The 27,196-nt window shown below is 46.2% G+C and overlaps 1 protein-coding gene across 1 annotated transcript in view; it reads right to left on the reverse strand.

Moving 5' to 3' along the window:
* Window positions 1-14,586: 14,586 nt before the first annotated feature.
* The window catches only part of Scnn1g (sodium channel epithelial 1 subunit gamma), a 34,353-nt gene continuing 21,743 nt past the window's right edge, over window positions 14,587-27,196 (reverse strand). Inside the window, exons 7-13 of the mRNA XM_028867850.2 lie at window positions 21,825-21,923; window positions 19,873-19,990; window positions 19,072-19,150; window positions 18,932-18,989; window positions 18,682-18,743; window positions 16,244-16,319; window positions 14,587-15,909 (exon numbers count right to left, since the gene is read on the reverse strand). Of these exons, the coding sequence (XP_028723683.1) occupies window positions 15,529-15,909; window positions 16,244-16,319; window positions 18,682-18,743; window positions 18,932-18,989; window positions 19,072-19,150; window positions 19,873-19,990; window positions 21,825-21,923 (873 nt within the window). The 3' untranslated portion in view covers window positions 14,587-15,528. The remainder of the gene's footprint in view (window positions 15,910-16,243; window positions 16,320-18,681; window positions 18,744-18,931; window positions 18,990-19,071; window positions 19,151-19,872; window positions 19,991-21,824; window positions 21,924-27,196) is intronic.

The following is a 27,196-nucleotide window of genomic DNA, read 5'->3' on the forward strand; positions in this document are numbered from 1 at the left end:
ACTGCCTGAGGATATAGATGTAGAACTCTCAAGCTCCTTCTCCAGCACCATGTCTGCCTACATGTCACCATGGTTTCCACCATGATGATAATGGACCAAACCTCTGAAACTGTAAACCAGCCTCAATTAACTATTTTCCATTATAAGAGTTGCCATGGCCATGGTGTCTCTTCACAGCAATAGGACACTAAGACATGTGTGTACAATTTATTCATATAATTTAAGTTGATAGTTTTTATTTTGTGTGTGTAGTGTATATGCATGTATATGTGCAGATGTGGACTCCTATGCATGTGTTTGCGTCCACACATGTGTGCAAAGGCCCAAGGTCAACATTTTGTGTGTATAGTTCTCTTACTTTCCTCCATCACTATCTCTTCTGTGCCCTCCACTCTTCTCCATGACTGTGCTTGTCAGCTGAACACCTTCCAGAAGAAGACCACATATCCAAGAATATTTGGAGCTTGTCTTGAAGGATTTTTAAAAAATGACACAGAGTTGGGTGCATAAAAAAGGAGAGGACTAATAGAGACAACTCCATTTTATAATACATTTTATATTTTGAGCAGAGCATGGGGGCACATGCCTTTAATTTTAGACTTTGGGAGGCAGAGGCAGGTGGATCTCTGTGAGACTATCTATATAGTGAGGTTTTTTTTTGTTGTTGTTGTTTGGTGTTGTTTTTAAACAATGTTAATTCTGTAACAGAGCTAGATTTAACAACAACATATTCCATTTAACAGGCTGGCCTGGTCTGCAATGCTCAGGAGAGGGGCCTGACCTGGTCAGTGATGCTCAGAGGCAGGAAATTTAAAAGGGTGTGGCTGGAAAGGGCTCATCTGCCTGTGTGCTTACGAAGCAGCTCTTGGTGCTGAGTCTCAGTATAGCGAGGACTACCTGTGAGGAGTTGAAAAGTCAGTGGGGAGTGAAAAGAGGAGGAAAGGCTATGTGGTCATTTCCTAAGAAAACTGTCTATAATGCATATGGAACAAACATGTTCCAACCTTTCTGGTTACCAAAGAAATGCAGATTAAAATGCTAATCCCATGGTTCACATGCCTGCTACAATCTGATAACCTGAGTGGGTCTGGGTGCGTGGAAGGAATGTGCAGTCTTCGTGGAGAGAAATTGAAATCCAAATCTTAGGCACCCACTCCAAGAAAATAACCAATGAAGGGCAAGGAAGGATGCACACTGTGTGCTAAACCAGGCCTGGTTAAACAGCCCAAATATTTAGAAATCCAGGGCTGGCTGAGTAGGGTAATAGTTTATCCCCAAATTTGCCAATTGCTTTAATTTTTTTCTTTTGAGATAGTATCCTACTATATACTTAGGCTGGCTTTGAACTTAGGGTCCTCCTGTTTCCACCTCCTGAGTACTGGGGATTATGGAGGGGTGCCACCATCAACTATTTCTGGTCTTTGTAATAGTGTAGGAGAGAACTAGGTGAGTGGGAAATAAGGATAGGGGGAAGATTTTGACTAAATTCCCTTGTCTACCTTTGGAATATTGAACCCTGAAACTAACTCTATTACCTGTTCAAAGGTTAAAATTTTAAAGAGTTTTTATTTATTTATTTGTTTGTTTGTTTGTTTATTTATTTATTTATTTACTTTTGTGAGTATGTGTCTGTTTGCATGTGTGTGTGTATGTCTGTGTGAGTATGTATGTGTGTATGTGTGTGAGTATGTGTCTGCGTGTTTGTGAGTATATATCTGTGTGTGAGTATCTGTATGTGAGTGTCTGTGTGTGTGTGTTTGTGTGAATGTGTTTGTGTGTATGAGTGCCTGTGTGTTTGTGAGTATATATCTGTGTGTGAGTATCTGTATGTGAGTGTCTGTGTGTGTGAGTGTGTCTGTGTGTATGTTTGTGTGTATGAGTGCCCGTGTGTTTGTGAGTGTGTGTGTCCATCTGTGTGTCTTTATGTTTGTGAGTGTATGTGTGTCCCTGTCCTCAGAGGCTGCAGGAAGGCTTTAGGTCCTCTAGATTTGGAGTTAGAGGTGGTCTTGAGTGTCCTAGGAGTGCTGGGAACCAAACTCAGGTCCCCAGTAAGCACTTCTTACCTCTGAGCCAGCTCTCCAGCCACAAAGGTTTATATTTTAATAAAATTAAAACATTTATTTAATAAATAAAATACTTAGTTATTAGTAAAATGAAAATAATCAAATAAAATTGGTCTACAGCTATAATTGCTATTTTGGACAGCAATATAGTATAATTTTTTTAGTGGGAGAAATAGATTGCAGGACACAAAGAATGTATTTTTGCTCTATACGTGGGTGAGCATGTGTGTGTATGTGTGTGTGTGTGTGTGTGTGTGTGTGTGTAGTTTACCCAGTGTTATGAGAAGCACACAGTTGTATGTTGATGACCTTTTAACTTTTTGCTAGATTTATCTATTTTTTTATTTATTTATGTGTGTGAACAAATACACTCCAGTGCCACTGTGTAATATGGAGGTGAGAAGAAAACTCAATTCTCTCCTTCTATCATATAGGTCCTAGAGATGGAACTCAGCCTTGGCAGCAAGCAGCCTCATCCACTAATCCATCTTGTGACTGTAGATAATATGCTTCAGTGCCCATAATTTTTTTCTTTTTATATTTGTACTTTCTAATTATTAAATTAATGAATGTAGTCATTGTAGAATTAAAGACACAAACTTTTAAGACATTGGTGGGAGAAACAGTAAAATGTTCAGCACATAATATTGTATCAATACTTATTTCTGTAGTTCAGTATATAGTATTTTATCATCACTCATTTCTTAATTCTAACAAACATTTCATAGTTTCAGGAGATAGTAGCATTAGAAGAAACTGACTACAGTGTGTATGGGGATCCCCCATACTATTTTTTTGCAACTCATCCAAAATCTCAATTGATTTCAGAACAAAAATGCTTGTGTGTATGTGTGCAGGTGTGTGTGCCTGGAGCATGAGCAGAGACCTGAGGAGGACACTGGGTGTCTTGCTCTAACACACTCCACCTTATTTATTTGAGACAGGCCTTGCACTGAATTTGGAGTACATCACTGTGTTTTTGGTAGGTTGGCTAGCCAGAGACCCCAGTGTTCTTCCTGTCTCCACTGCTTCCCTCTCTCCCCCAGTACTGGAGTTACAGGTGTGTGCACAGCCACGTCTGTCTTTTTACATGGTTCCAAGTTATGTCATCGTGCTTGTGAAGCAAACTCTCTTGCTCACTGAGCTGTCTCCCCAGTTCCCTGAAAGGCTTAAAAATATTTAAAATGCATTTCTACTGATGCAATGATAGCACTTTTCAGTGATAGTATTATAGGCTATGGAGAGATGGGGGAGAAAAGATTAGCTTGGTGGTGAAGGAAGAGAGAAGATGAGGCACAAGAAGGGAGGAGTTTAGGAGAATCTGAACAGGCAGAGGATGGGCCAGTATGGAAGAGCTGGAGACCTCATAGAAGTAGAGCTGTCAAGAGCAAGGGGATTGAGAGATGTAGACAGGATGAGTTCAAGTAGGCAAGAAGTCTTTTTCTCCAGTGCTGGAAAGACGTGAACAAAGACAAGAGGGCTTGTAAGTAATGTTACAGGCAGGCTTAGCTCTTTCATGTCAACCATTCTGAGTTTGCTTTACAAGGTGGGGGTTGATTCACCTCCTGAGAGTTAAGGAGACTGGGAAAGTGTGGATCTATGGACAACAGAGAACTCTGGATGCTGGTGAGTCACACAAACCAAATGACATGAGAAAGCACTATTTCCCCACCATCCAGAAAGATAAGAATCACTTTGAACTTGTTAAAATCACATATTCTATTAGCTTGCAGTATAGCCACTGATCAGAAACTCCATGGAAGAACACTAATAGTCTTGGCATCAAATTGTCCCTCTGGTAGATTGTACCCTTAGGATTGCCCACAGAGCACTGCACTGAAGGGGTGCCAAGCCCTAATTGCTCTAAGAATCTCTGAGGACAGCAGCTTTGACCTCACACAGAAGCTGACTAGAACTGCACATCTCTCTCCTCATCTACCAGATTAAAACCTGCATTTCAGGCTTGAGTCATATCAAAGTCTGAAAAGCCATATGCTGTCATTGCCCTGGCCAGAATAAGTAATTGGGTGATTGGTACCATTATGATTGTCCCCCAAGTGGCTGATGAGGACACTAGCAGGAAGACAAAGTCTCCCACTTGTACGGATCCAGAGTTGTGAGGATTGAAGGGTGAGGAGGTATTAAGGGAAGAGCGGAAATGTTTAGACATTGGGTCTGGAGCAGTAAGAAGCCAATGAGGAGGGCTGATGAACAGGGAAGGCTAAAAGACTGCCAGATTCAGAGTGGGTCAAGTACAAGGGTGGAGGGGGGTGAAGGAGGGGAAAGAGAGGGGCTGAGAGGTGTTTCACATTCCAGGTAAGCCTTAGGAGTAGACGCCTACTGAAGAATGAGGGGGAAAGTTAGGGGAGCTGAGGAATGAAGAGACTTGGGAGGTCTCCCAACTGAGTGGGTCATTCAGAGTTCAAGTACGGCTTGCTCAAGATGAGGACTTGTACTTATTTGCTCAGGCACTATTCTTTGGGGATCCATGTGACTTGGGTGAAACTCACCCAGAACAAGAGTGGGAATATGACAGGGACATGGCCAATCATAGGATCCCATCCTCTGACCAACTGTGATTGGGTCACAGCTGGTCACATGACCCAACTGGACCTGTTAAGAGTCGCTCAGTGGACCTGCTAAATGTATGCTGGGAGGAAGGATCACATTTTCTTTGACATGAATGAATTATGAAAGCAATGTGGACTGGGGTGTGGGGCTAGGCTTTTCCACCCCATGGACTGATGTGATTTGAGACAGACTAAAAGTCAAAATCAGAGAAACTGGGAAGAGAGAGTCATCCTGTTATCCCATGGCTCACTGACTACCTGGTCCATATGATGACTAAAGCTAGTACATCTGCACATTTAATTTAGCTGACTACATCGCCCTCTGTGCTCATTTACCCAAACTAGTACAAGTCAAGGGGTCTGCTGCCCCAAGAAGCTTAATACGAGGGCAGTAAAAAGAGGGCAGTAAAGGGGCTAGAGTCTTCAGTGAACCTGGGTCCTGCTTGACGGGGGGATGGGTGTGGGTGTGGATGGAGAGTCATGTGAACAAGGAAAGGTTATCCAAGCCCAAGAGGTTCAAAGGAGGGGAGGTTCAAATAGCAGAACTGGGGTGGTGAGAGCCCCAGAGAGAATGTCAAAAGCCATCTGGAGGGACGCTTGCAGGTAGAGAAACAACTTCACCTGAAGCCACCAGGACCAGCCACCTGGACACCAGTGGGGCCTGGTTGACCTCTGACCCAACAACAGAAGGATGAGATCACCACCAGAAACACCTTTATTATTTTATTTTAAATTAAAGATAATTAAATATTTCTTTCCTTCCTTCCTTCCTTGCTTCCTTGCTTCCTTCCTTGCTTTCTTCCTTCTTCTCTCCCTCCCTTCTCTCCTCCCTCCCTCCCCTCTTCTCCCCACTCTCAAATCAGGAAGTCCCAGAATACCTTGTGGTCCCAACAGTTCTTATAGCCAAAATCTGCCTGCAGGAACACAGAGAGAAAACAGTGGCCTGCCCCAAACAACCTGTAAGTTGCTTTACCAACATCTGGCGTGTGGTGTTTAATGTTGGGAAACAACAACGGAAACTCAACACTGAAAAATTCTGCCAAGGGACTGGAGAGATGACTTAGTCGGTAAAGTGCTCGCCACTCAAGCATGAGGACCTGAGTTCGATCCACAGCATCCACATAAACATCCAGATGTGCACAGCATCCACATAAACATCCAGATGTGGAGCTGGGGAGATGGCTCGGTGTCAGTGTGTCCTGCATAAGCAGGAAGACTCCAAAATCTATGCAAAGAACTGGTGTGGTGGTGTGTAACACAAATCGCTAAATGGTCTTTTTAATAAAAAAAAAAACCTGGAGCCAGATATTGGGGTGAACGCTGAAAGATCAGAGAGACAGAACAAGCCACAGCCAACCTCACCTTGCCAACTCCTCAGCTGACCCTGTTTCCTCAGACTGAAAGCCTCCGAGTCCTCACCCAAATGGATCTCAGTTGAACTGCTGCTAAAAAGCCTCTAGTTCCTGGTCCTCACACCTTATATACCTTTCTGCTTCCTGCCATCACTTCCTGGGATTAAATGCGAGTATCCTTCCCAAGCAAAGATATGAGATCTCAAGTGCTGAGATTAAAGGTGTGCCACCATGCCTGGCTCTGTTCCCAGTGTGGCCTTGAACTCACAGAGATCCAGATAGATCTCTGCCTCCTAAGAGATAGGATTATAGGTGTGTGCCACCACTGCCTGACCTCTATCTAAACTAGTCTAATCTAGTGGCTGGCTCTGCCCCCTGATCCCCAGATTAAGTTTTATTTGTTAGAACACAAATAAAATATCACCACAGTGGTGTGTACCTATAACCCAGGGTTTGAGGGGAAGGTTGAGATAGGCAGATCCTGGGACTCACTGGTCAGCAAGACTGCCAATAGGTGAGTCAAGGTTCAGTGAGAGAGCCTGTCTGAAAACTTAGGTGGAGAGCAATAGAGGAAAATATTTAATATTGACCTCTGGGTTTCACACACACACACACTGGTGAGTGTCCCCTAACACTGTTGTGCACACACATACATAGGCTACACACACACACACACACACACACACACACACACACACACACACACACACACACACACACGAATGAAAATAAAAAGTCATATATAGTGGTGCCTAATACCAGTACTGGAGAGGCAGAAGCAGGTGGATCTCTGGGGATGACTGGCCAGCCTAGCCTAATCAGTGAGCCCCAGGTCAATGAGAAACACTGTCTGAAAAAAAAAATGGGGTGGATGGCACCTAAGGAACAACACCCAGAGTTGACCTCTGGCCTCCAGGTGGACATGTGCACACATGCACCTTCACACGTGCCTGCACCAGCCTGCAAACACACCCACACCCACATCTCTCCCACACGCACAAAGAAAACTCTGCCAAGGATCTTTCACGAGCCCTTCCCTTAGCAAAGAACTTAGTAACTGTCTCTTCTTCATCATATACATGTATGTATTTTTATCTGTTATTATGTTTTTGAGGTGCTGGGACTGGACCCAGGGTCTCATGCTTGCTAGGCAAGTGCTCTACCCATTAAGTTGTATTTCCATCCCTCTTCACACTCTGTCCCCTTCCTTCCTCCCTCCCTCCCTCCTTCCCTCCCCCCTCTTTTTTCTTCCTTCCTTCCTTCTCTCTCTCTCTCTCTCTCTCTCTCTCTCTCTCTCTCTCTCTCTCTCTCTCTAATACATGTCTCTGACATTACCAAAATTTGCCTTTAAAATATTTTGTAGCCCAGGCAATCCTTGAGATTACAACCCTCCTGCTTAGCCTCCTGAGTAGTGAACTGCATTAGAGGCCTGAGCCACCAGACCTGGCTTAAAGCAATCTTATGTAGCAAAATTGGAGTCATGTACTGATCAAAAATCTTGCTCAAAGTCACATATCTATAAGTGTTATTACTTGGATTTGAACCAGATAGTACAACTTCAGAGTTTAAAAGGTAATTTTTGAATAGGTGGGTAGTTGGATATATATATATATATATATGGTATACACACACACACACACACACACACACACGAATGGATGGGTGTAGGGATACATAGATGGGTGTAGATGGAGAGTTGAATGGGTGAGTGGATAGATAGATGGATGGATGGATGGGTTGGAAGATGGATGGACACATGGATGGGTTCATTGATTATGGATGAGTAGCTGCAGGTAAAATTTAAAGTGACTTTAGAAGTTGGATCCGAGGTTGATGAGACCTGGTGGTTAACTGTCTTACAGGGCTGTCAGGGAGCCACGGATGGCCAGCCTCATTTCTCACCCCAATGTCCTCTGCTTTGCTTTCTCAGGTTTACACGTTGGTCACTTTCAGATTCTTGGCTTGGGAACCCCTCCAAGCTGGACTGGTATGAAAAGATGGCCAAGGTGACATATCTTGGAAGCCTGACATCATAGAATAACGATGGCCTTTGTTTTCTCTTCCTGCTCTTTCCCCACTTCCCATTCCCTATCTGTCACCTGTATCTATTATCCGTGCTGAGTGCTGGAGGCTCCTGGATAATCACTCCTCACCCTACTCTCTTTCGATGTTGCCCTTAAATCCCAGGCTGCTCCCCCAGTTCAGAAATAAGTGCAGAAGCCAGGCCTGGCAGGTCACAGTTTCATCCTTTGGTGGCACTGTTTGATTCAGGAAAGGGACGATGGCCCAAATACGTGAACACAGCTCACTCAGTGAGTTAGAAATCTTTTAAGGAGAGAATCTTCTTTTCTCTTAGGGTGCTGAGAGGTGGGGCACGTGCTAGGACTATGACATCATCTTGACACTGTGTGGGGGCGTATGTCTAAGAGCGGGGCTAACATCACAGATGAGAAGGAGAAAGTCCAAGTTCTGAGCTCATGTTCTGGGCTCTGTATCCTGCAGCACCTGAAACTACAAACCACTGGGCTTTTCAGTGATGGGAGCCAAAATTTGTAGCATTTATTGTTTCTCAACTCAAACTGAATTAGGGTTTTGTTATTTTTCAGAACAGATTTCTAATATATTATTTATTATTTTTGTGTAGATCAAGTAAAATACTTTTAAATAATGTTATAAAAAAGAACAAAAGGTGACTGTCGCTCCCTGAGTCCAGGCAGGCAATTAAACAGAGTTGTTAGATAGCAGAGTTTTTCAAGCACTTAGCTGGTTTGGCTGGGGCTTTGAGGAGAAGAGGTTGGGAAGATCCCTCGGGAATGTTCCAGGAGAAGGAGCACAGTAACCAGTGAGGCGGTTTCACCTGCTCTTCCTGCTCCTTGATTCCAGCTGGGCACAATGAGGCTCCTTTAGCTGGTAGCCTGCAATTAGGGCACGTGTTTCAGGAATCCTGCTGATCCAGGCCCTTCTCCACCCTAGGCTGGCCCTGCCTTGGGATAGAAGGGATTTGCTGGGATGGACCGGCGGCTGCATGAGCCAGAGCTGGGACAGGCAGGAGATGTTCCCAGGGCCCAGAGGATGGCTATGCAGCTATTGTTCAGGACTGCTTCTCTGGAGGAGGAGGGGGCATAGCAGGGGGTGTTTATCTTCAGGACATCTCATTGACTGCCAGCTACCTTTAGGGGTGTCAGGTTGCTTTTAGGACCCATACAATGCCTGCATTACTATCCACATAATTTTCTTTCTTTTCTGAAGTGTGCATGTGTGTTGTGGGTTGTGTGGTATGTGTGTGTGTGGGGGGGTGTCTGCAGGTGTGTACTAGTATACATGTTCATGCACACCTGAGGCTAGAGGACCAACTTTGGGTGTCATTCCGTTAGCGCCATCTACCTTGGTTTTGGAGAGAGGGTCTCTCACTAGCCTGGAGCTCTTCAGCTACACTGCCTGACTGGTCAGTGAGCCTCGGGGATCTGCCTGTCTTTGCTTCGCCAGAGCTGGGGTTACGAGCATGTGCCACCATGCTTGGCTTTTTCACACGGGTTCTGGGAGTTCGACTTGAGTCCTCACACTTGTAAGACAAGCACTTTACAGACCGGGCTTTCTCCCCTGCCCTTGAGACCTTTTAAATGGTGTAAATTCATGCTCTATAGCAGAATGCATAGAAGGTTTCTGTGTGATCTGATAGGAAAGCATACACCCATATGCAATGCCATTCAGGATGAGAAGCGGCCGTTCAGCAGCCCATGTTCACATGCCCTCTGTGCTGCTGAACACCTCTGCACCCCTTATCCACCCAGAAGTTTCTACTGTCTTGGCTTCTGCAGTTGGGGCATCTTGCTTTTTTTCCGCATTCTCATTTGTAGTTTTTCTTTAAGCCAGCTCACTTTTTATTTTTATTATTTTATTTTTTTGAGACAGGGTCTCACTTTGTAGCCCTGGCTGTCCTGGAACTCACTCTGTAGACCAGGCTGGCCTTGAACTCAGAGATCTGCCTGTCTCTGCCTCCCGAGTGCTGGGATTAAAGGGGTGTGCTGCCACCACCCAGCAAGTCAGCTCATTATATATATGACGAGACAGGGCTTTGTTACATAGCTCAGCCTGGTCTTCAACTTCAAGATCCTCCTTCTTCCCAGGTACTGAGATTATAGATGTGTCTTTACGTCCATTCTTAAATTTACTTTGAAATTTTACTGGGGTAAAATTCACATTCTATAAAGTCAACCCCTTTGAGGTTCAATGGCATCCAGCACATCTGCAATGCTCTACAAAAGCTGCCTCTGTGTAGTTCCAAAATGTTTTTATATCCGTGTGGGAACCCCAAGTCCATTCAGCCACAAGCATTCCTCTGGGCAGCCATCAATCTGCGCTGGTTCTCTGAGTCTGTCTCTTTTTGAGTCTTTGTTGTAAGTGGAAACAAACAGTTACGGTGATCTTTTATGTCTGCTGGCTTTTCAGTTGGGATGATAGTTTTGAAATTCATCCATCTGTCAGTACTTCATTACAAATTACATTTATTTATTGTGTGTGTGTGTGCGCGCGCGCGCGCGTGCATGCGCGTGTGTGCACACAATCAGCATGAGCATGTACGGAAGACAGAGGACAACTTGAAGGAGACAGCCCCCTTCTCCTACCACGTGGGTCCTGGGGATTGAATGTAGGTCTTCAGGCCTGACATCAAGCGCCTTCATGTGCTGACCCAATTCACTGGTCCCACTTCGTTCCTTTTTAGTGACTGAATAAAATCCTATTATAAAAGGGAGTATTTTTGCCAGTGCTGGTGTTTCCTTCTTTCCAGAACATTCTTCTCCATGGTATATCTATCTGCATGAATGACTACTTCACTACTATACTTTGAAGATGAAATGTCCTCCCTGGGCTCACGTGCTGAGTGAGAACTTGGCATCCAGCTGGTGACGCTCCTTGGGTAAAAGGTGAAAAGTCTAGGAGGCAGGGCCTGATTGGTGAAAGTGGGTCATGGGCATAGGCTTCTGAAAGTCCCGCCCCTCCTTGCTTCCTATCTGTCATGAAGTGAGCAGTCTGTCTTGCTCCACCTCAGGCCCAAAGCGATGGATCCAGTCAACCTGGGAAAGAAGCCTCTGAGACCATGAGTGAAAATCTATCTTTCCTCCCGTAAACTGCTTCCCTTCGATAACACCATCTCCAGTTGTAGCAGCACCTGGGCCAGCTCCTCCCTGACAGCATCCGGGGGTGGTCTCTTTTCTCACAGCACTGGCCACTCATTGCTCTGCCCCGACTGTCTCTTACCCGGATGGCTTCTGTTTGTTTCCTTTCTTTGAGACAGGATCTGGCTATGCAGCCCTTGATCTCCAGCCCTGGGATTGCAGACATTCACCACCACAACGTGATGGAACACGTGCCCCAGCCATGAGCCAAGATGCCTTCTTACTCCTGGGAACTGCTTCATTTGTAATTAGTGAAGTCACAGGTTTCCATGTGATCTCTCTGCCTGTTCCACCTCTGGTATCCCCCTTTCCTTTTGATGGCTTGTCTTCCCCATCTCATCTTTTTATCCACTTTTCTCCAGTCCCAAGGACCACTTCCTAGATTCCTGACCTTTGCCCACTTGCCAGCCTAAAGCCTAAAGATTTGACAGTTAGAGGCAAGATCACCACATGAGATGGACATAAGGTGTTTGTCTATGTGAGCACAGATCACCACACTCAATCTGGTAGTTTTTCAGTTCCATTCATTGTCCTACCAATTTCACCTTTCTTTATGGCTTAGTAAAATTCCATTGTATATATGTACCACATCTCCAGTATTGACTCATCCATTTTGGACCCTGTCTCAAAAATTAGAAGGAAAGCAGCTGAGGAAATCACTTGGCCACCAGACAATGCGATCAACAGCATCGGAGTGCTAAAGGCCATGCTCACCAGCCTGGGATTTGGTTTTTGCACAGCTGAAAATGGAATAGTTTGTTTATTCTGTGAGTCAACACCACATGGTATTCCAGCGTGCTAGGTCAAGGGCACACTGTGTAAGACTTGGCAGCACCGTACCTATTCTTGATGGATGGAGGAATGAATAAGTGGGGAACTGGTAGAGGAAGGACGGTGGGTGGCAGGTGTGGCAGTGAAGCCCTCCTGCCATTAAACATCCTCACCCTAGAGCAAGTTCATAAACCCGGCCAAGGTGAGGGGGAAACATCTAAGTGGGAACTCCCATGTGCCACGTTTGTCCCGTGGAGACATCCTCTTAGAGGATCCTGGAGTAGGGATGAGAAGGAGCTTTGGGGGCAGGAAGCCTTATGTTGCTTTGCCCTTTGTTCTGGAAACTTCCAGAGCTGCTGCTGCTGCTGCTTTTCTTCTGACTGAGGATGTGACCATTTTCCTCCCTGGTGACCCAGTCTACACTTGACCGCCATGTCATTCATATGTCTCATGTCTGACTCCATTCTCTCTCCTGAGTTTCAATCTCAGACAAACTTGGATCTTAAAAAAAATTGTTTTTGAGCCGGGCGGTGGTGGAGCACACCTTTAATCCCAGTACTTGGGAGGCAGAGGCAGGCAGATCTCTGTGAGTTTGAGGCCAACCTGGTCTACAGAGCAAGTTCCAAGATAATCAGGGTGGTTACACAGAGAAAAACCTGTCTCAAACAAACAAATAAACAAACAAACAAACAAAAACATTTAAAAGTTTTTCTTTTTGAGACATGGTCTCATATGTCCCAGGCTGGCCTTGAATTTACTGTGTAGCTGAGTGTGGCAAGGGCTGTAAGTAAATGCCTGGCTTAAGCAGTGCTAGGAATTGAACCCAGAGATTCTTGCATGCTAGACAAGTGCTCTACCAACTGAGCTATAGTCCCAGCCTGGAAAAACATAAGTCTTTATCTAACATCACCATTTGAGGTGCAGGTTCCCAGAGAGCCTCTGAATCATTAAGATATGCTCCATGGGCCATGGGGTTGTCCTCATCCTTGTCTTGACATAAGAAGTTCTCTGAACCTAAAGCTAGAGGACCAGTGACAATTTCCTCCTGGGCAGACAAGCCTGGCCTCTGGGGGAAGCTGCTGAGTGAAAGGCACTTTTCAGGGTGCCCACAGGCTCTGCTATTGGGTGGGGCTCATGAGTTACCAGCTGTGTGGTTAGAGGAGAATTCTGTGTGCTTCAAAGAGTACCCAAGGGGCTAGCAGTACAGAAGTTGACGTGTTTGAGACACTTCACAGAATCCCTAGCAAACAAAAAGATCTGGAAAACTATGCCATTCTTACTGCTCTTTTTAAACAAATTACATGTATTTCTTTGCTTTGCATGGGCACACATGCTGTGGTGTATATGTGGAGGTCAGACCAAACTTGAGCAAGTTTTTTTTCTCTCCTTCCACATGTGTGTTCCAGGGATTAAACTCAGGTCATTTAGCTTGGCAGCAAGCTCCTTTACCCACTGAGCCACTTTGCCAGCCCAATTATTATTGCCCTTATAAGCTTTATACAATTAAGTGTCAACACTGTGTTCAGTCCTATCTCAATCTGAGTACAAAGAGGTAAGACTTTATTCCTGTTTTCATAAAGTTCGTGATCTAATGAGAGACACGGATGGATGAAAACTTACACCAGGGGGTGGAAGGTTCGTAGTGTTAAAAGAAGGGTGAATGGAAGAGGAGAAAAGGCAGCATTGCAGGAGTCAAGCAGGCGTGGAGACGGCTGGAGTCGGGAGGTGTGCCCGCCCATCTACTAGAGGACAATTGAGCCAGATGCTGTCGGTCTCACCTTTGACACACCCAGCAGCAACTTCAGCCTTGCTGGAAGTGTTCCTGCTAGTGACAGCATGCCAGGGCCGGCCAGTTCCACGCCTCTGAGGACACAGTCCCCAGCTCTCCTTTAAGGGGTGCCCAAGTGAGCATCTGGTGCGTGTTCCCTGTCAGTACCAGTTGTAGCCACCAGGAGCCCAGCGCCAGGCTTATGCCCTTAATGCTTGGCTGCATCAGCCCACTGCCCCAGGAGAGTGCCATGTCAACCAGAGTCACGTAGGCTGGTGTTTGTCATGCCCTAGGGTGATTTTTGTAAGTGCTTAGCACAGCTCCCAGTGTACCACATCTGTTAGCTGACCCCCGAGAACTAGTGGAAATACTACATGGGGCAGAGGTGGTGACTATAGGTACAGGCATGGGATGGGGTGGGACCTGTGTCCTGGGCTCATGCGGGGTCCCCACAGCCTCTTTCATGAAGACCCTGGACTCCACCAGTCTCTGTCCCTGTGTGTCAGTGAGTCCCCAAATACAGGTCTTTCTGATCTGTGTACAAAGGGCCCTCTTCTAGTCTGGGTCCTGGGCGCTAAGCCTCCTCCTCTTTCCACCACAAGTGACATCAGCTTCATACTTAATGCACATAGGGATGGCATTCAGGATAGGGGAATGAGAGTGTACATGCCAGCAAGTCAGACTGCTTGGGTTCAAATCCCAGCTCTGCAACTTTCTGGCTATGTCATCTTGAACAATTAACTTGCGCTAGTTTCTATACTTCCTTAATGGACTAATCCAGGAGTCAGTAAACTATTTCCAGAAAAGGCCAATGTTGATTACTCAGCTGTGTTAATTCAGCTTGCATATAGCATCCATGAACAAAGTATAAATAAATTGGCAGGACAGTGTATCAATAAAACTTTATTTATAGACACTAACATTTGAATCTCATATAATTTTCATGAGTCACAAAATATTCTCTTTTATATATATATCTATATATTAGCTATGTGTACATAAAAAATTATAAACACACATATACATCACACACATACATACACACACACTCATACACACACATATTCTCAGTTGAAAGACAAAATAAAGGATAGGGCCTGTAGGCTGGTGTTTGTTATGCCCTAGGGTGATTTATGTAAGTGCTTAGCACAGCTCCCAGCATACCATTCTTGAGTTGAGATTATGGGAATACCATTTGGCAGGAGTGTCTGGCTATGCCCTTTAACTGGCCCTTCTCTACTACCCCACCCTGCTCCCAGAGTGGGGACATCCTGCCACACCCTTTGGCCTCTCTCTACTGTGCCCTCTCCAAATATGCTCCCAGGCCCTGGGCCAACTGTCTGTCTGAGGGCACAGAGTACACCTTGTCCCAGTGTCAATGACTTAGGTCAGCGACCAACAGTTGGGATCCAAGGATGGTACTAATTTCTTTTGTCACACGCATCAGGCAGTGGCTGGCCAGCCTTGCTACTCAAGATCACATGGTTGGGCTGCAGCCTAGGCCAGGGATATTGCAGGTGAACTCCTGAGCTCAGGGCTCTGGAAGCACGCTTCTCTCAGGATCCTGTGAAGAGCTCACCGTTGGCCCAGGCCATTGCTGTTGGCTCTTCCGCTCAGAAGTGCCAAGTCCAGGTTGTAGGGTATAGCTCATCCTGGAAGTTAGGAGTGTTGGGGCAGGGCCCATCAGATCCTTCTGTGGGTTCCCAGACCATGTCCTGTTCACAGCAGGCTGTTAGTCATGTTTCAAAAGCCCAAAGCAAGGAAAGGAGGGCCTGTCTGTGTCAGGAGGAGAGTCTCCTTTGACTATGACTGTTCTCTGATTCTGTCTCAGGACTCATTGGTCAACTGAGTGTCCGTGAGCTGGGAGGAAAAGGCACTGTCCAAGCGTAAGGTATTGTATCTGGGGGGTGGCGTGCCAGGCACTATGGCCTCCGGAGCTGGAGGCAGGCGCATAGCAGAGGTGAAAGTGGGCAGGTCATCGTCTGTATCCAGAGCTGGATTATCCTGGCCCTGATGGCTGGAGCGAGTCTCAGGGGAGGGAGATGCCCGCCTCCGGGCCCACCAATCCTTGGCTTTCTGCCACTGGTGGCGGGCAATAATAGAGAAGAAGTCAATAAAGAAGACTTCGATGATTTCGATGACACAGACGACCGAGCAGCTCATCCACAGACCCAGTTGTCCACCAAAGTTGGACAGGAGCATCTCAATCTGCAAGGAAGACCAAGCAACTTAAAGGCCAAGAGTAGTGGCACATGCCTGCAATCCAGCACTCGGGGAGCAGAGGGAAGGATGATTGCCAGTTCAAGGCCAGTCTGGGCTACTTAGTCAGACCCTATCTCAAAAGGGGGATTGGAGGGCTTTTCCCAGTTGGCCTCAGTGACAGGCCTGTCTCCTCTCACTCTGCACTTCCTCTCTAAGGCTTAATCGCCCTCTGGCAGCCGTCCTACATCAGGTCAGTCCCCCTCAAGATGACTGTTCCCCTAGACCAGGTAGATAGGCACATTGATGGACCTGGGACATGTTGGATAAACAGACTACTCACACTGTTGGCTGGGCTCTCCATGATGGATCTTTGGTTCAGGTCTTTGTAGAATATCAGGAGCTTGGCCAGGTCAGTCCTGTAGAAATTCCAACAGGTGGGACTTAGGTGGCTGGAAAGCTTGGCTTCCTGCCAAATGGCAGCCCCTCAGCCTGGCTATCTTCTTCCTCCTGTCCAAGCCCCCATCATGGCCTGTCCTCTGAACTCCCTCAGGCTGTTAGAACCTTGTCCCCAGGTCTCTTTCTATACCTCAGAGTGCATTTCCAACTTGGGCCTAGTTCTCAGGCCATCCATTCACTGAAAAAACAAAAAAACTGTTTCTCAACCTCCGGACGCTCCAGTTCACCCAGCCACCCTCGCATTAGATTTTGACATTGGTAATTGTTTGACTGCAGTCTCAGACTCCTATAGGAAACTGGTCAGTGGTGCAAGTGAGAGAAGCAGGCAGGCTAAGGTAATAGTGATGATGAGTGTAATAGCACCTAGCATCTATTAGGCATTCTGATGTTGCCAGACACTGTTGGAAGACCCTTGAGTGAATGAATGCAATTCTCTCAATGTCTCTCTGATGTAGGGGGCTGTGTTTTAATCATCCCTCTACCATACCAGTGTGGAAATTGAGACACAGATTGGGTTCATTCACTGCATAGCTGACTGTTGAGTGAGCTGGTTCAAAGCCAGACCCATTTGGCTTCAAGGTCATGCCCTTAACTACCATTCTAAGATAGGACAATGGAACTGGAAGGTTCGTGCTCAGAATTTTCACTGTTACATAGCCATTTCATGTGACACAAGAATGGAAGTTACATGTTCATAGAGCATTTAATCTTTCAGGAAAAGCTGAAAAGAAAGGACTGCTTTATTGGGCTAGGTTTGATTAGGGGGTCACTGGTCTGCAACAGTTGTTTGCAAAATGCTCAGTCTCATTCTATTTATTGTTGTTGTTTTTATTTGTTTTTATATTTGTTATATTTATTTGAGACAGAGTCTCAAGGTGTAACCTAAGGTTGCCTTGAACTCTCAATCCTCCTGCCTTAGCTTCAAAATTTGGGGATTACTGATGAGCTAATTCTATCTCTGTCTTTTCACTGCAAAGCCCGTGTGGAGGCGGGGGCAGAGAGCATGCTTGGTCACCTGGATGCCCCCATTTCCCCTTAAAACTCACACACCTCCTGATCCTTAATGGGGTGCTCTGGATTGGAGACCAGATTGGCTTTTACTGGGGAAGACCCTATGCGGGAACATAGTAATGGCCAGAAGTATGCATTTACATTTCCTGGGTCGCAAAGGTGAGTGTAGTCTCTCCCATATTTTCTTCCACCTGCTGAGATTCCTGATCCCTGGCCTAGATAATTTTTGCCAAAAGTATCTCAGAAATGAATTTCTTTGTGAACAATATAAGTAGGATGAGAAGATAGAATACTAAAAGGACTATTTTGTAAGTCAGGATACACCAGCAAGTCATAAAACAAGTTTACTGGACTATGGTAGTATCTACTACACAACTGAATAGATTAGGCAAAGTTGGGCATGCTGGTTCATGGCTGCAATCCTAGTACTTGGTATGTGGAGACAGGAAGATTAGGAGTTCAAGGTCATTCTTAGCTACATAGTGAGTTTGAGACCAACTTGGGCTATATAAGATCTTATCTAAAAAAAATTTAAAAGAAAAGAAAAAATATGAAGAAATATCAGAATATATTGAAAGGCTTATCAAAATGTTTGCCAGTTGAGATGGTATAGGTACTAACCAATCAGACTGGTGTATAGTAACCAGTTAGGATGGAAACTCACCCTCCCTCCATGTCTGTTGGTTCTGAATCTATATGTTCAACCAACCATGGAGGGGGATTTTTGAGAGGAAAAATAGTTACATCTGGATTGCACATGCACAGACTTGTTCAGTGCCAGGCTCCCTGAACAACCTAATATGATAGCTATTTCCATAGGATTTACATCACATTGGGTACCACAAGGAATCTAGAGATGACCAAAATGGATGAGAGGATGTGGTAGGTCATATGCAAACGTGAACCATTTCACATACAGGACTTGGGCATTCAGAGGGTCTGGTATTCATGGGGGAGTCCTGGAACAGATCCCCCGAAGGTATGGAAAGACAACTGTAAACAATTGGTTTGGCTAGAGCATCGTGTGCCAACTGAAAACCAGCCCAAGGGCTTTGTACATCATAAGGAAATACTGTTGCATGCTTTATTCCAGTTATGGACTCAATGGGCCACAATGCAAAATGTATTTCATATGGTGGATTATGGTCAAACAAAAGTCTGAGCAGGGCCTGGTTCATGATAGGAGCTCAGTAAATATTTGTTGACTAAATGATTGAACGGACGGAAAGGTGAGGGCTTGGCAATGAGGAAGCAAGGGCCCAGAGCCTGTGGCGGACAGAGGCAGAGGGAACTGGGTGGAGGCAAACTTACTTGTTGAGCTTTTTGTTTATTTGCTGGCCTTGGTCCCAGGTGAGAACATTCAGCAACCACTTCTGTGATGGAGAAAGAAAGAATGGGCCTCAGGCTACCCACTGCCCTCTTCCTCAGCCACACACACTCCCTTTCCCTGGCCTTGGCAGTTTAGGTCTACCCACCCGGGAACTACGTCCCTCCCTGCCATAGTAGAATAGGTGAGGACACCAAGGGCTCTGGGGGGAGGAGATGTCGGAATAGAGCTTACCTCAGAAGCCTCAGATGGCCACTGTGCCAAGCTGGTCGTCAGTGTCCATTCCTTAAAGCTTAGGGGAGAAGGGCATAGGGTGAACACAGGCTGCTGGCCTAGCACAGCCCTACTTGCCCTATCCCTCCAGATCTACGCACCTGCACGCTTGCTTGCACACTGATTGGCAGCCCAGCTCCTCTCGAACAAAGGCCTGGTACAGCTGGTAGTAGCAATACACTGGGGGACAGGGTAAAAGGTAGTATGAGTTTTGGGGCACAGTAGCCTTCCCAGGGTTACCTGTGGAGCCCCCACCATCTCGTGCTAGCTATTTATTTCTGCACCTTTTACAAATGCTGTCTTTTTGGGGGAATGGGAGAACCAATGTGATGTCAGGAAATTGTATCTTTTTCTGGTTAAAGACGTGAGTTGGGAGCTGGGCTTGGTGGCACACGCCTTTAATCCCAGCACTGGGGAGGCAGAGGCAAGCAGATCTCTGAGTTTGAGGCCTGCCTGGTCTACAAAGTGAGTTCCAGGACAGCCAGGGCTACACAGAGAAAGTCTGTCTCAAAACAAACAAACAAACAAACAAAACAACAAAGACCTGAGTTGGGGGTTAGGCAACCCCTTGGGCCCAGTTCTGTGACTTCTTTCCTGTGGGTCCTCAGGTAATTGACTTAATCTTTTTGAACCTTTATTCCCTGTCCTGTGCAAAAGTACTATCAACAATGCCTTTTAGAATTGACTATGTGGGCAAGCTATTGGCACAGGCTGGGACATGGCATTTAGTCCATGATTAAAAAGCATAATCCAAGCCAGGCTTGGTGATAGAAAGCGCCCTTAACACCCTCTTCAGGCAAAAGGCAATCAGGACAGGTGCTCAAGAGATGACAGGCCAGCCCACAGAGGGCCAAGCTGATTCCCCTCCCGGGATGGGCAAGCCTGGAGGTGGGATCACTCACTCCAGTTGGGATGTTGCTGGTAGTTGCAATAATTGGCTGCTGGAGGCAGAGGCTGGCTGTACTGGGCACAGCCACATTTTTCCACCATCTTCGTCTGGAAGCATGAATAAAGGCAGATCTGAAAGAGAATACCCAAGAATGTTCTCAACCTCCTTGCAGGTGGAGGTCAAGAACTCCCTGTCTGCATATCTTACATTCCAAAGCCTTTTCCTATCATACTGGGCCATATCACATACACATAAAATTAAAGAAAACAAAATGGTTAAAAAAAATGTAAAGATCAAGTTTTTCTTAGGAAGCCCAGCATGGAATTCTCTCGCTTTCGTCAGAAGAGAGCCAAGAGGTGGTGCAAACACACCTCTTTACTCACAACGAGGGATGGCTAGCCTGAGACATCTGCTTACAAGTGTTCATGCTACAATCAAATGGACTTTAGACAACCCCTAAAAGTGAGTTCATTAGAAAGATGCCCTGGGTAATGTTTAGTGATAAGTTACTGAGGACAAATGTTTTAATATATTCATGTATTTCATGCTCACCACAATCTTGTGGAGTAATACTGTACTTAACTCAAAGATGAAAAAAGACACAGTCGCGATCTGAGTCGTTTGCCTGAGGTCACACAGAAGGTAGATATCAAAACTGATATTTGGGCCAGGTGTGGTGGTACACACCTAAAATCCCAGTACTCAGAAAGCAGAGAGGCAGGGGCATAGCAACTTGGGGGGCCAGCCCGAGCTACATAGTAAGTTCAAGGCCATCTTGGGATACATAATAGGACCCTGTCTTGGAAAAAAAAAAAAACCTGAGATTTAAACATGAATAGCTTGGCTTTGAAGCCCCTACCCTACACGAGAAGCTTCCTGGATAGTGTGGTCGTAATCCTAAGAGGTCCAATGTGGAGGACTTAGAATTGACTAGTGGACTGTCAGGACCGTGCTTCTCACTGTTGATTGGCAGCTGTTCCCGTTTCCCCTTTCACGTCGGTGTCAGCACTCCCCTGATATAAGATAGCCTGGAACCTCATTTGCCATGTAGACCAGGTTAGCCACCTGGGAGCTTCCAGGGACCCATCTGACTCTACCTCACATCTTGCCATTGCTAGGGTTACAAGCATATGCCTGGCTTTCCAAGTGGGTTCTGGGAGTCTGAACCCAGGTCCTCGTGCTTTCTTGAGGCAAGCGCTTTACTGTCTCCGCCATCTCCTAGCCCCCCACCCCCACCTCAGGTCTTTATATCCCGCCAAGATGATCTCTAGCATCCCACTAGGAGGCCAACCTCAGAGTTCCAGCCTGTGAGAGGAGGTGTCAGGGTCCACCACTTGTTGCATTTAAGGCTTGAAAACTGCGATGCTTACAGGGCCAGTGATAGATATCATATGCTATGGGGGTCAGATCTGTCTTCCCACATCATCACGTCTTTTTTTTTTTTTTTTTTTTTTTTCAAGAGAAGCTAGAAATAGGGATTTTCTTGCAGCATTTCCTGAATTTTAATGCCGTTCTGGCTAGAGTAATCAGCGTGTGACTTGGAGGAGACCAAGAGCTGCTAATTAGCTCACCCTGATCTGGCACAATTCTGTGACTGTCAAGGGGATAGACTTGCCCAAGTCATGCGGCACATGTGTATCTGGAAGCCAAACTTTTGACCCCTCAGCCAGCGTCTCCTGCTGAAGCTTTCCCTCCCGTCCATCCTTTGCCAAGGCCCATTTAGCAAGTAGACCTGTCTGCCTTGTACATTGTGTTCCACACAAACCTTAGTAAGTCAATTAAGCTCTGGTTACAGAGGACCGAAGAAGACTGGACTCAGCTGGCATCATTTGTACTTGAGGTCTTTGGACCAACCCCAGATATCCTCACCCTAGTTCCTGGTCCCAGGCACACCTCAGCTTAGATATAACTTCATCTTTTGGATCCAGGCCATGACCCAGGGATGAGGGCCCTGCCACGCCATACCTGGAGGGAGTAGGCAGCATTGTAGATATTCGTGATGGGCACGTCACTGCCGTCCTCAGTGCACTGGCTGTAGGGTTCGCTCAGCTTGAAGGATTCTGTCTGCAATTACAAGAGCACACAGTCATCTCTGCCTTCCTAGGGATCCAGATGAGAGGGCCCCTCTGAAGCTGAGGAATCATTTAGTTACCTAAGTGTATCAAGTACCTAGTAGTTGTCTGGTGCCATTGAAGACACCGTGAAATCCACACTGAGAAAGGTTGATAAGTGTGCTGCTCTCAGTGAGCAGGTATTCTGGAAAGGTGTACAGCCAGTGGCCAATACGATACCTTACCTTAGCAGCTTATGAGTCAATCAATGGGATAGGGCTGGGGGGATGGCTCAGTGGGTAAAGTGTTTGGCACATATGTGTGAAGACCGGAGTTTAGATCTGCAGAACCCACATAAAGCTGGACACAGTAGACCTGTGTCTGTTATCCTAGCACCCTGACAGGGAAATGGGAGGTAGACAGAAGACTCCCTGGAAGCGTAAGACACAGCCAGCCTGGGATATGACAAACCCCTGACGTGTCTTTGACCTCTACATATGTCCTGTGTCACACACATTTTTCTTAAATGAGATTAATTTCGTATAATGATCAAGGACACTGGATAGAAAGGCACAGGAGGATGAGACAATCAATCTTCCAGAGCAGTTAGGAAGGGCCCTTTGGTAGAAGCAAAGACCAAAATGAAGAGCAAAATGCATACGCCTTTATGATTAGGTCACGGTCATTTGAATCCTGATCTATAATCTCTCACACGCACATCTAGAGCCATATTGCCTTACCCGTCCAGGCTCCAGAAAAACTGTAAAATTTACTACTCAACAAGATAAAGAAGGGTTTGTTTGCCCCTCAGATATGGGCCTGCTTAATGGTGAAATGAAATAACTTGTCACTTAATTGCTATAAAAGAACGTTTACCCCTTATGAGTGGACTGGGCTCTCTCTGGGACATTACTTGCTTTTGCGAGGTATTTCAATACATTCTCTTTCTCTGCTTTATGTCTTGGCAAATTCTGGGCCTCCAAGAATTAGTTTTAAATATCAACTTGCCACAACTTAACATCACCAGGGAAGAGAATCTCAAGAGTAATTGTCTTTATCAGGTTGGTCTGTGGGTGTGAGTGTGGGAGGGTGGAGTCTTGATTATTGCTTGAAGTAGGAACACTTACCCTGAATGCAGGTGGTACTGTTCCCTGGCTTGGCCCTTGGACAGTGTAAGAGTAGAGAGGGATATCTGAGTAGCAAGCAAGCAGGCAGCATGGGTGCATTGTTCCGCTCCGCTCTTGACTGAATGTGATGTGACCAGTGCTTGGGATCCCTCATTTCTCGGAAGTGATGGACTGTAACTTGGAGTTATGAGCCAAACAAGCCTTTTCCTCCACTAACAGCTTCTGCTCAAGGTGAGGTTTTTGTTTGTTTCTTTGTTGTTTGTTTTATCACAGCAACTGACTGAGATGAGGACCAGGACCATGTCACCTGCTTTCCCTACATGGCTTCACAAAGTACCTTTGTAGCACAGATCCTAATTGGTCTTTACAAAAACCCAGAGCCAGATATTGGGGTAAATGCTGAAAGACTGAGAGACAGAGGAACAAGCCACGGCCACCTCTCACCTCACCAACTCCTCAGCCAAAAAAGGGACCAAACTCCTTTCTCCTCCTGCCTTATGTTCCTTTCTCTGCCCAGCCATATCACTTCCTGTCTCGACCTTCTAGTGCTGGGATTAAAGGTATGTGCGCCTCCCAAGTACTGGGAGCAAAGGCATGAGATCCCTAGTGCTGGGATTATAGGTGTGTGCCAACACTGCCTGGACTCGATGACTAACTAGTGGCTGGCTTTGCCTCTGATCTTCAGGCAAGTTTTATTTGTTAGAGCATACACAAAATACCGCCATACACCTTTTTGTGTTGACTCAAAATACAATGGTAAAAGGGAGTTGGCCTTGTGGAGAACTGGGGGAAGAGTGCCAGGCACAGGGAGCAGCAGAGATTGAAGTAGAAGGGGTCAGTGTGCCTGGAATCTGGCAAAAGAGAGAAATCTTGGGGCTGGGAATGTAGCTCAGTGGTAGGGCTCTTATCTAGTCTGTGTGACTTCAATTCCCAGCACAGGGGCTAGGAAGAAAGATCTCTGGAAACAAATCAGAGAAGGAATTAAGCCAAAACCACCCTGTGCACCTACTGAGAAACCTGAATTTGGCTTCCAGAATGGTAAGGAGCCATCTGTTTATCTGCTGGGAGGGGATCCGGAAGGTTAGGAAGAAGTGTGGGGCTGTGAGATGCCTCAGGGTCCAGGCCCTTCAGCAGGGCCCATTTTCTTTCCTTCTGGTTCTGGATGTTGACTTTCTTAGAAGAATCAAGGGAAACAGAATAATAGCCTGATCATAGGAAGAGGGACAGCATCACTACTCAAAGTTCAAAGCCCTCTCCATCCACGTACAGCAGCTCACCACGTTTGCCCCCAGTTCACTATCTGTCAAAGCAAAGAAACAATCCAGACACAACAAAGAAAGAAAAAACAAAAAAACAAATGAACAATAACAAACAAAAAAAAACAATTAAGGATGGGGAGGGATAACATCTCTTAAGAGGAGCAAAACCTAAAGAGAAATCATAGCCCGCCTAGAGTGAGGGTCTGAGGTCCGCTCACATGTGAGAACGCATGTGTGCACCATACACCCATGCACATTGTTGTAGCTCAGGGCTAGAGAGGCATAGGATGGCATGTTTCTAAAAGAAAGGTTGATAACTGGGCATCACAAAGAACGAGGAGGCTCCACACAGATAGAAACAGGCCAGAAGCACGTGGAAAGGTTACTCTCTCTCTCTCTCTCTCTGTTTGTGTTGTAATTCATCTGCTGGTCCATTAGTCTCCCCCAATTAACTGCAAGTTCCCGAAGGGCAATTGGCCGTGCTCACTTTGAAACTCTGGAACAATAGAAGCAAGCAAAAAAAGGGGAAAGTGGCTGCTTCGTCCTGCAGCATAGACAGACAGACAGACAGACATGGCAGCCTTAACTTGGTTGTCTAGCCTGTTCTTTTAACTAATATCGCTAATAAGAAATGAGCTTGTTTCCAGTCAGTGCAGAATCAATAGACTTACAGCTGAACAGCAGATCCACTTAGAGATTCTCGTGTCTGCCAAGGCTGGGCTGGGAAGTAAGATGCAGAGAAGCCAAGCTGTAACTCTCCCCATGGACACCTCTATTCCTTGTCACCTTCTGGACTGTTCTGAGCTGCAAGCTCCCTAGGAATCTTGCGGCCCAGGATCCTGTTGACATGTCCACAAGAGCCAGAATCTGCCACAGGCTCTACTTGCCTGCTGCAGCAAGAACAGCACCCAGCATCCAGGTTAGGGGGGTCTGTGTGCTTCGGTGAGCTGAGGAACATCAGCAAAGGTGGCTGGGACTCTGGCGGTCCACGGGTACTCAGAAAGCATAGAAGTCATAGACTCCAAATGATGTCTCAGGACCCAGTGGTCTGTGTTTGCAATGATGCTTGTTCCATAGGAGCCTTGGGTAGTTCAGAGCTTTCTCCTCACTCACTCCTGGAAGGTGGAGGATTTTCCTCCAGAGACTCAGCTAGAAGAACTTTGCCAGGATGCTTTCCAGCCCTGCCACACCTCCAATTCTGATTCATACTGACCAATCCTGAGATTCTATTCTGTGGCGAAAGTCAAGCTCCTGGCTTCCCCAGATAGAGGTCTCTAGAAAGAACCCAGGCTGCTCAAGGTGGAGCTGTGTTTCTTGCTGCCAACGTCAAAACTGTGCAACAACCACATCCTGTCTCAGGGCCACTCCAGGGTTGAGCAGTAAGCAAACTGGTCTCCCAGCTCACCCAGAGCAATACTGCAATCGATTTCCACTGTGCCTATTTCAGGGTGAGACTTTCGGGAATGGAAGATTTTCCCTATTGCAGAAAGGATGCCCTCACTCGGCCTAGCTCCAGAGGATGTAACTGAGACGGTGCCATTGGCTGCCCATAGAAGCAGAATCCAGGACCCAACCCTGACTATCTTATCTGACTATGCACCAAGGTGGTAGGATTCTGAGCCCTCCTAAGGGGCCCCTTCTGCAGCAACCACATTATGGCCAATGGCCAATTGTTCCTTCCCAAGCTGCAGTGACAGGCTCACTAGCTATGCAGCCAGAAATGGGGAGGAGGGGCACAGAGTTGTAATAAGTCGGAATCCAGATCCCAGCAGTGCTACGTCAGATTGGAAGACTTGACCTCCCTAAGCTTCAGTGTTTTCTGAGAACGATTTACAATATGCTCATGGTAAGTCTCTTACCTGCAAGGTGTAGATAATTTTGATGGTCAGCCTGACAGTATTTTGAATCATCTAGAAAACACATCTCTGGGTACATTTGTGAGGATATTTCCAGAGAAATGTTTAACTGAGGAGAAAAGAATATGGCCACACTACTCACTAGCTTCATCCCTGTGTCTCCTGACAGAGGATGAAATGTGACCAGCCACTCCCACTGCCCTTCCTGCCTCACCATGATGAGCTGCATCCTCAAACTGGGAGACACAATAAGCCCTTTTATCCTTAAGTTGCTTTCACTGGGTATTTTGTCATGGCAAGGAGAAAAATAAGGAAGATATCAAGTTAATTCATTGAACATCTAATAAACATCGACTTTCTAATAAAACAAGGTATGGTGAGATCTTGCTTAACCCCCTCTTCTCTGAGGATGAAGACAGCACCTCCCTCATAATGCATTGCACAGGCTGCTAGGGAGGGAAAACAGTAAGCCTGCCCTGGTGTGGTAGCACGTGACATTATCACAGGTTGGCAATTCTCAGCTAGAGAAATGGGGATTGTCAATGGGGAACTCCTGCCTTCCTGTCCCCTACCCATCACTTTTCTTTCTTTTAGTTTGGAGACAAGGTCTCACTATGTAGTCCAGGATGGCCTAGAACTTGTAACCCTCCTGCTTCGGCCCTTTGAGTTTTGCAATTACAGATGTGTGTCTCCCTACCTGATGACTCAAGCTGTAGCTTTCCTAGCTCTCAGCACTTTTTGGTTGTAAACTGAATTGTTTATTTTCTTATTTTACTCTGAAGGGTTTTTGTACCAGTGCCAAGCTCTGTTCTGTGATGGAAAATGTATTTGTTCTGAGAGTTTTCCCTCTTTAAAAATGGAACACTTGCCAGGCGGTGCTGGCATGTGCCTTTAATCCCAGCACTTAGGAGGCAGAGGCAGGTGGATCTCTGTGAGTTTGAGGCCAGCCTGGCCTACAGGGTGAGATCCAGGATAGCCAGGGCTGTTACATGAAGAAACCCTGGAAGAAAGTCTGGAAAAAAAAACCAAACAAATCCAACACTG

The sequence above is a fragment of the Peromyscus leucopus genome, chromosome 1 (assembly GCF_004664715.2).
Source record: "Peromyscus leucopus breed LL Stock chromosome 1, UCI_PerLeu_2.1, whole genome shotgun sequence".
NCBI lineage: Eukaryota > Metazoa > Chordata > Mammalia > Rodentia > Cricetidae > Peromyscus > Peromyscus leucopus.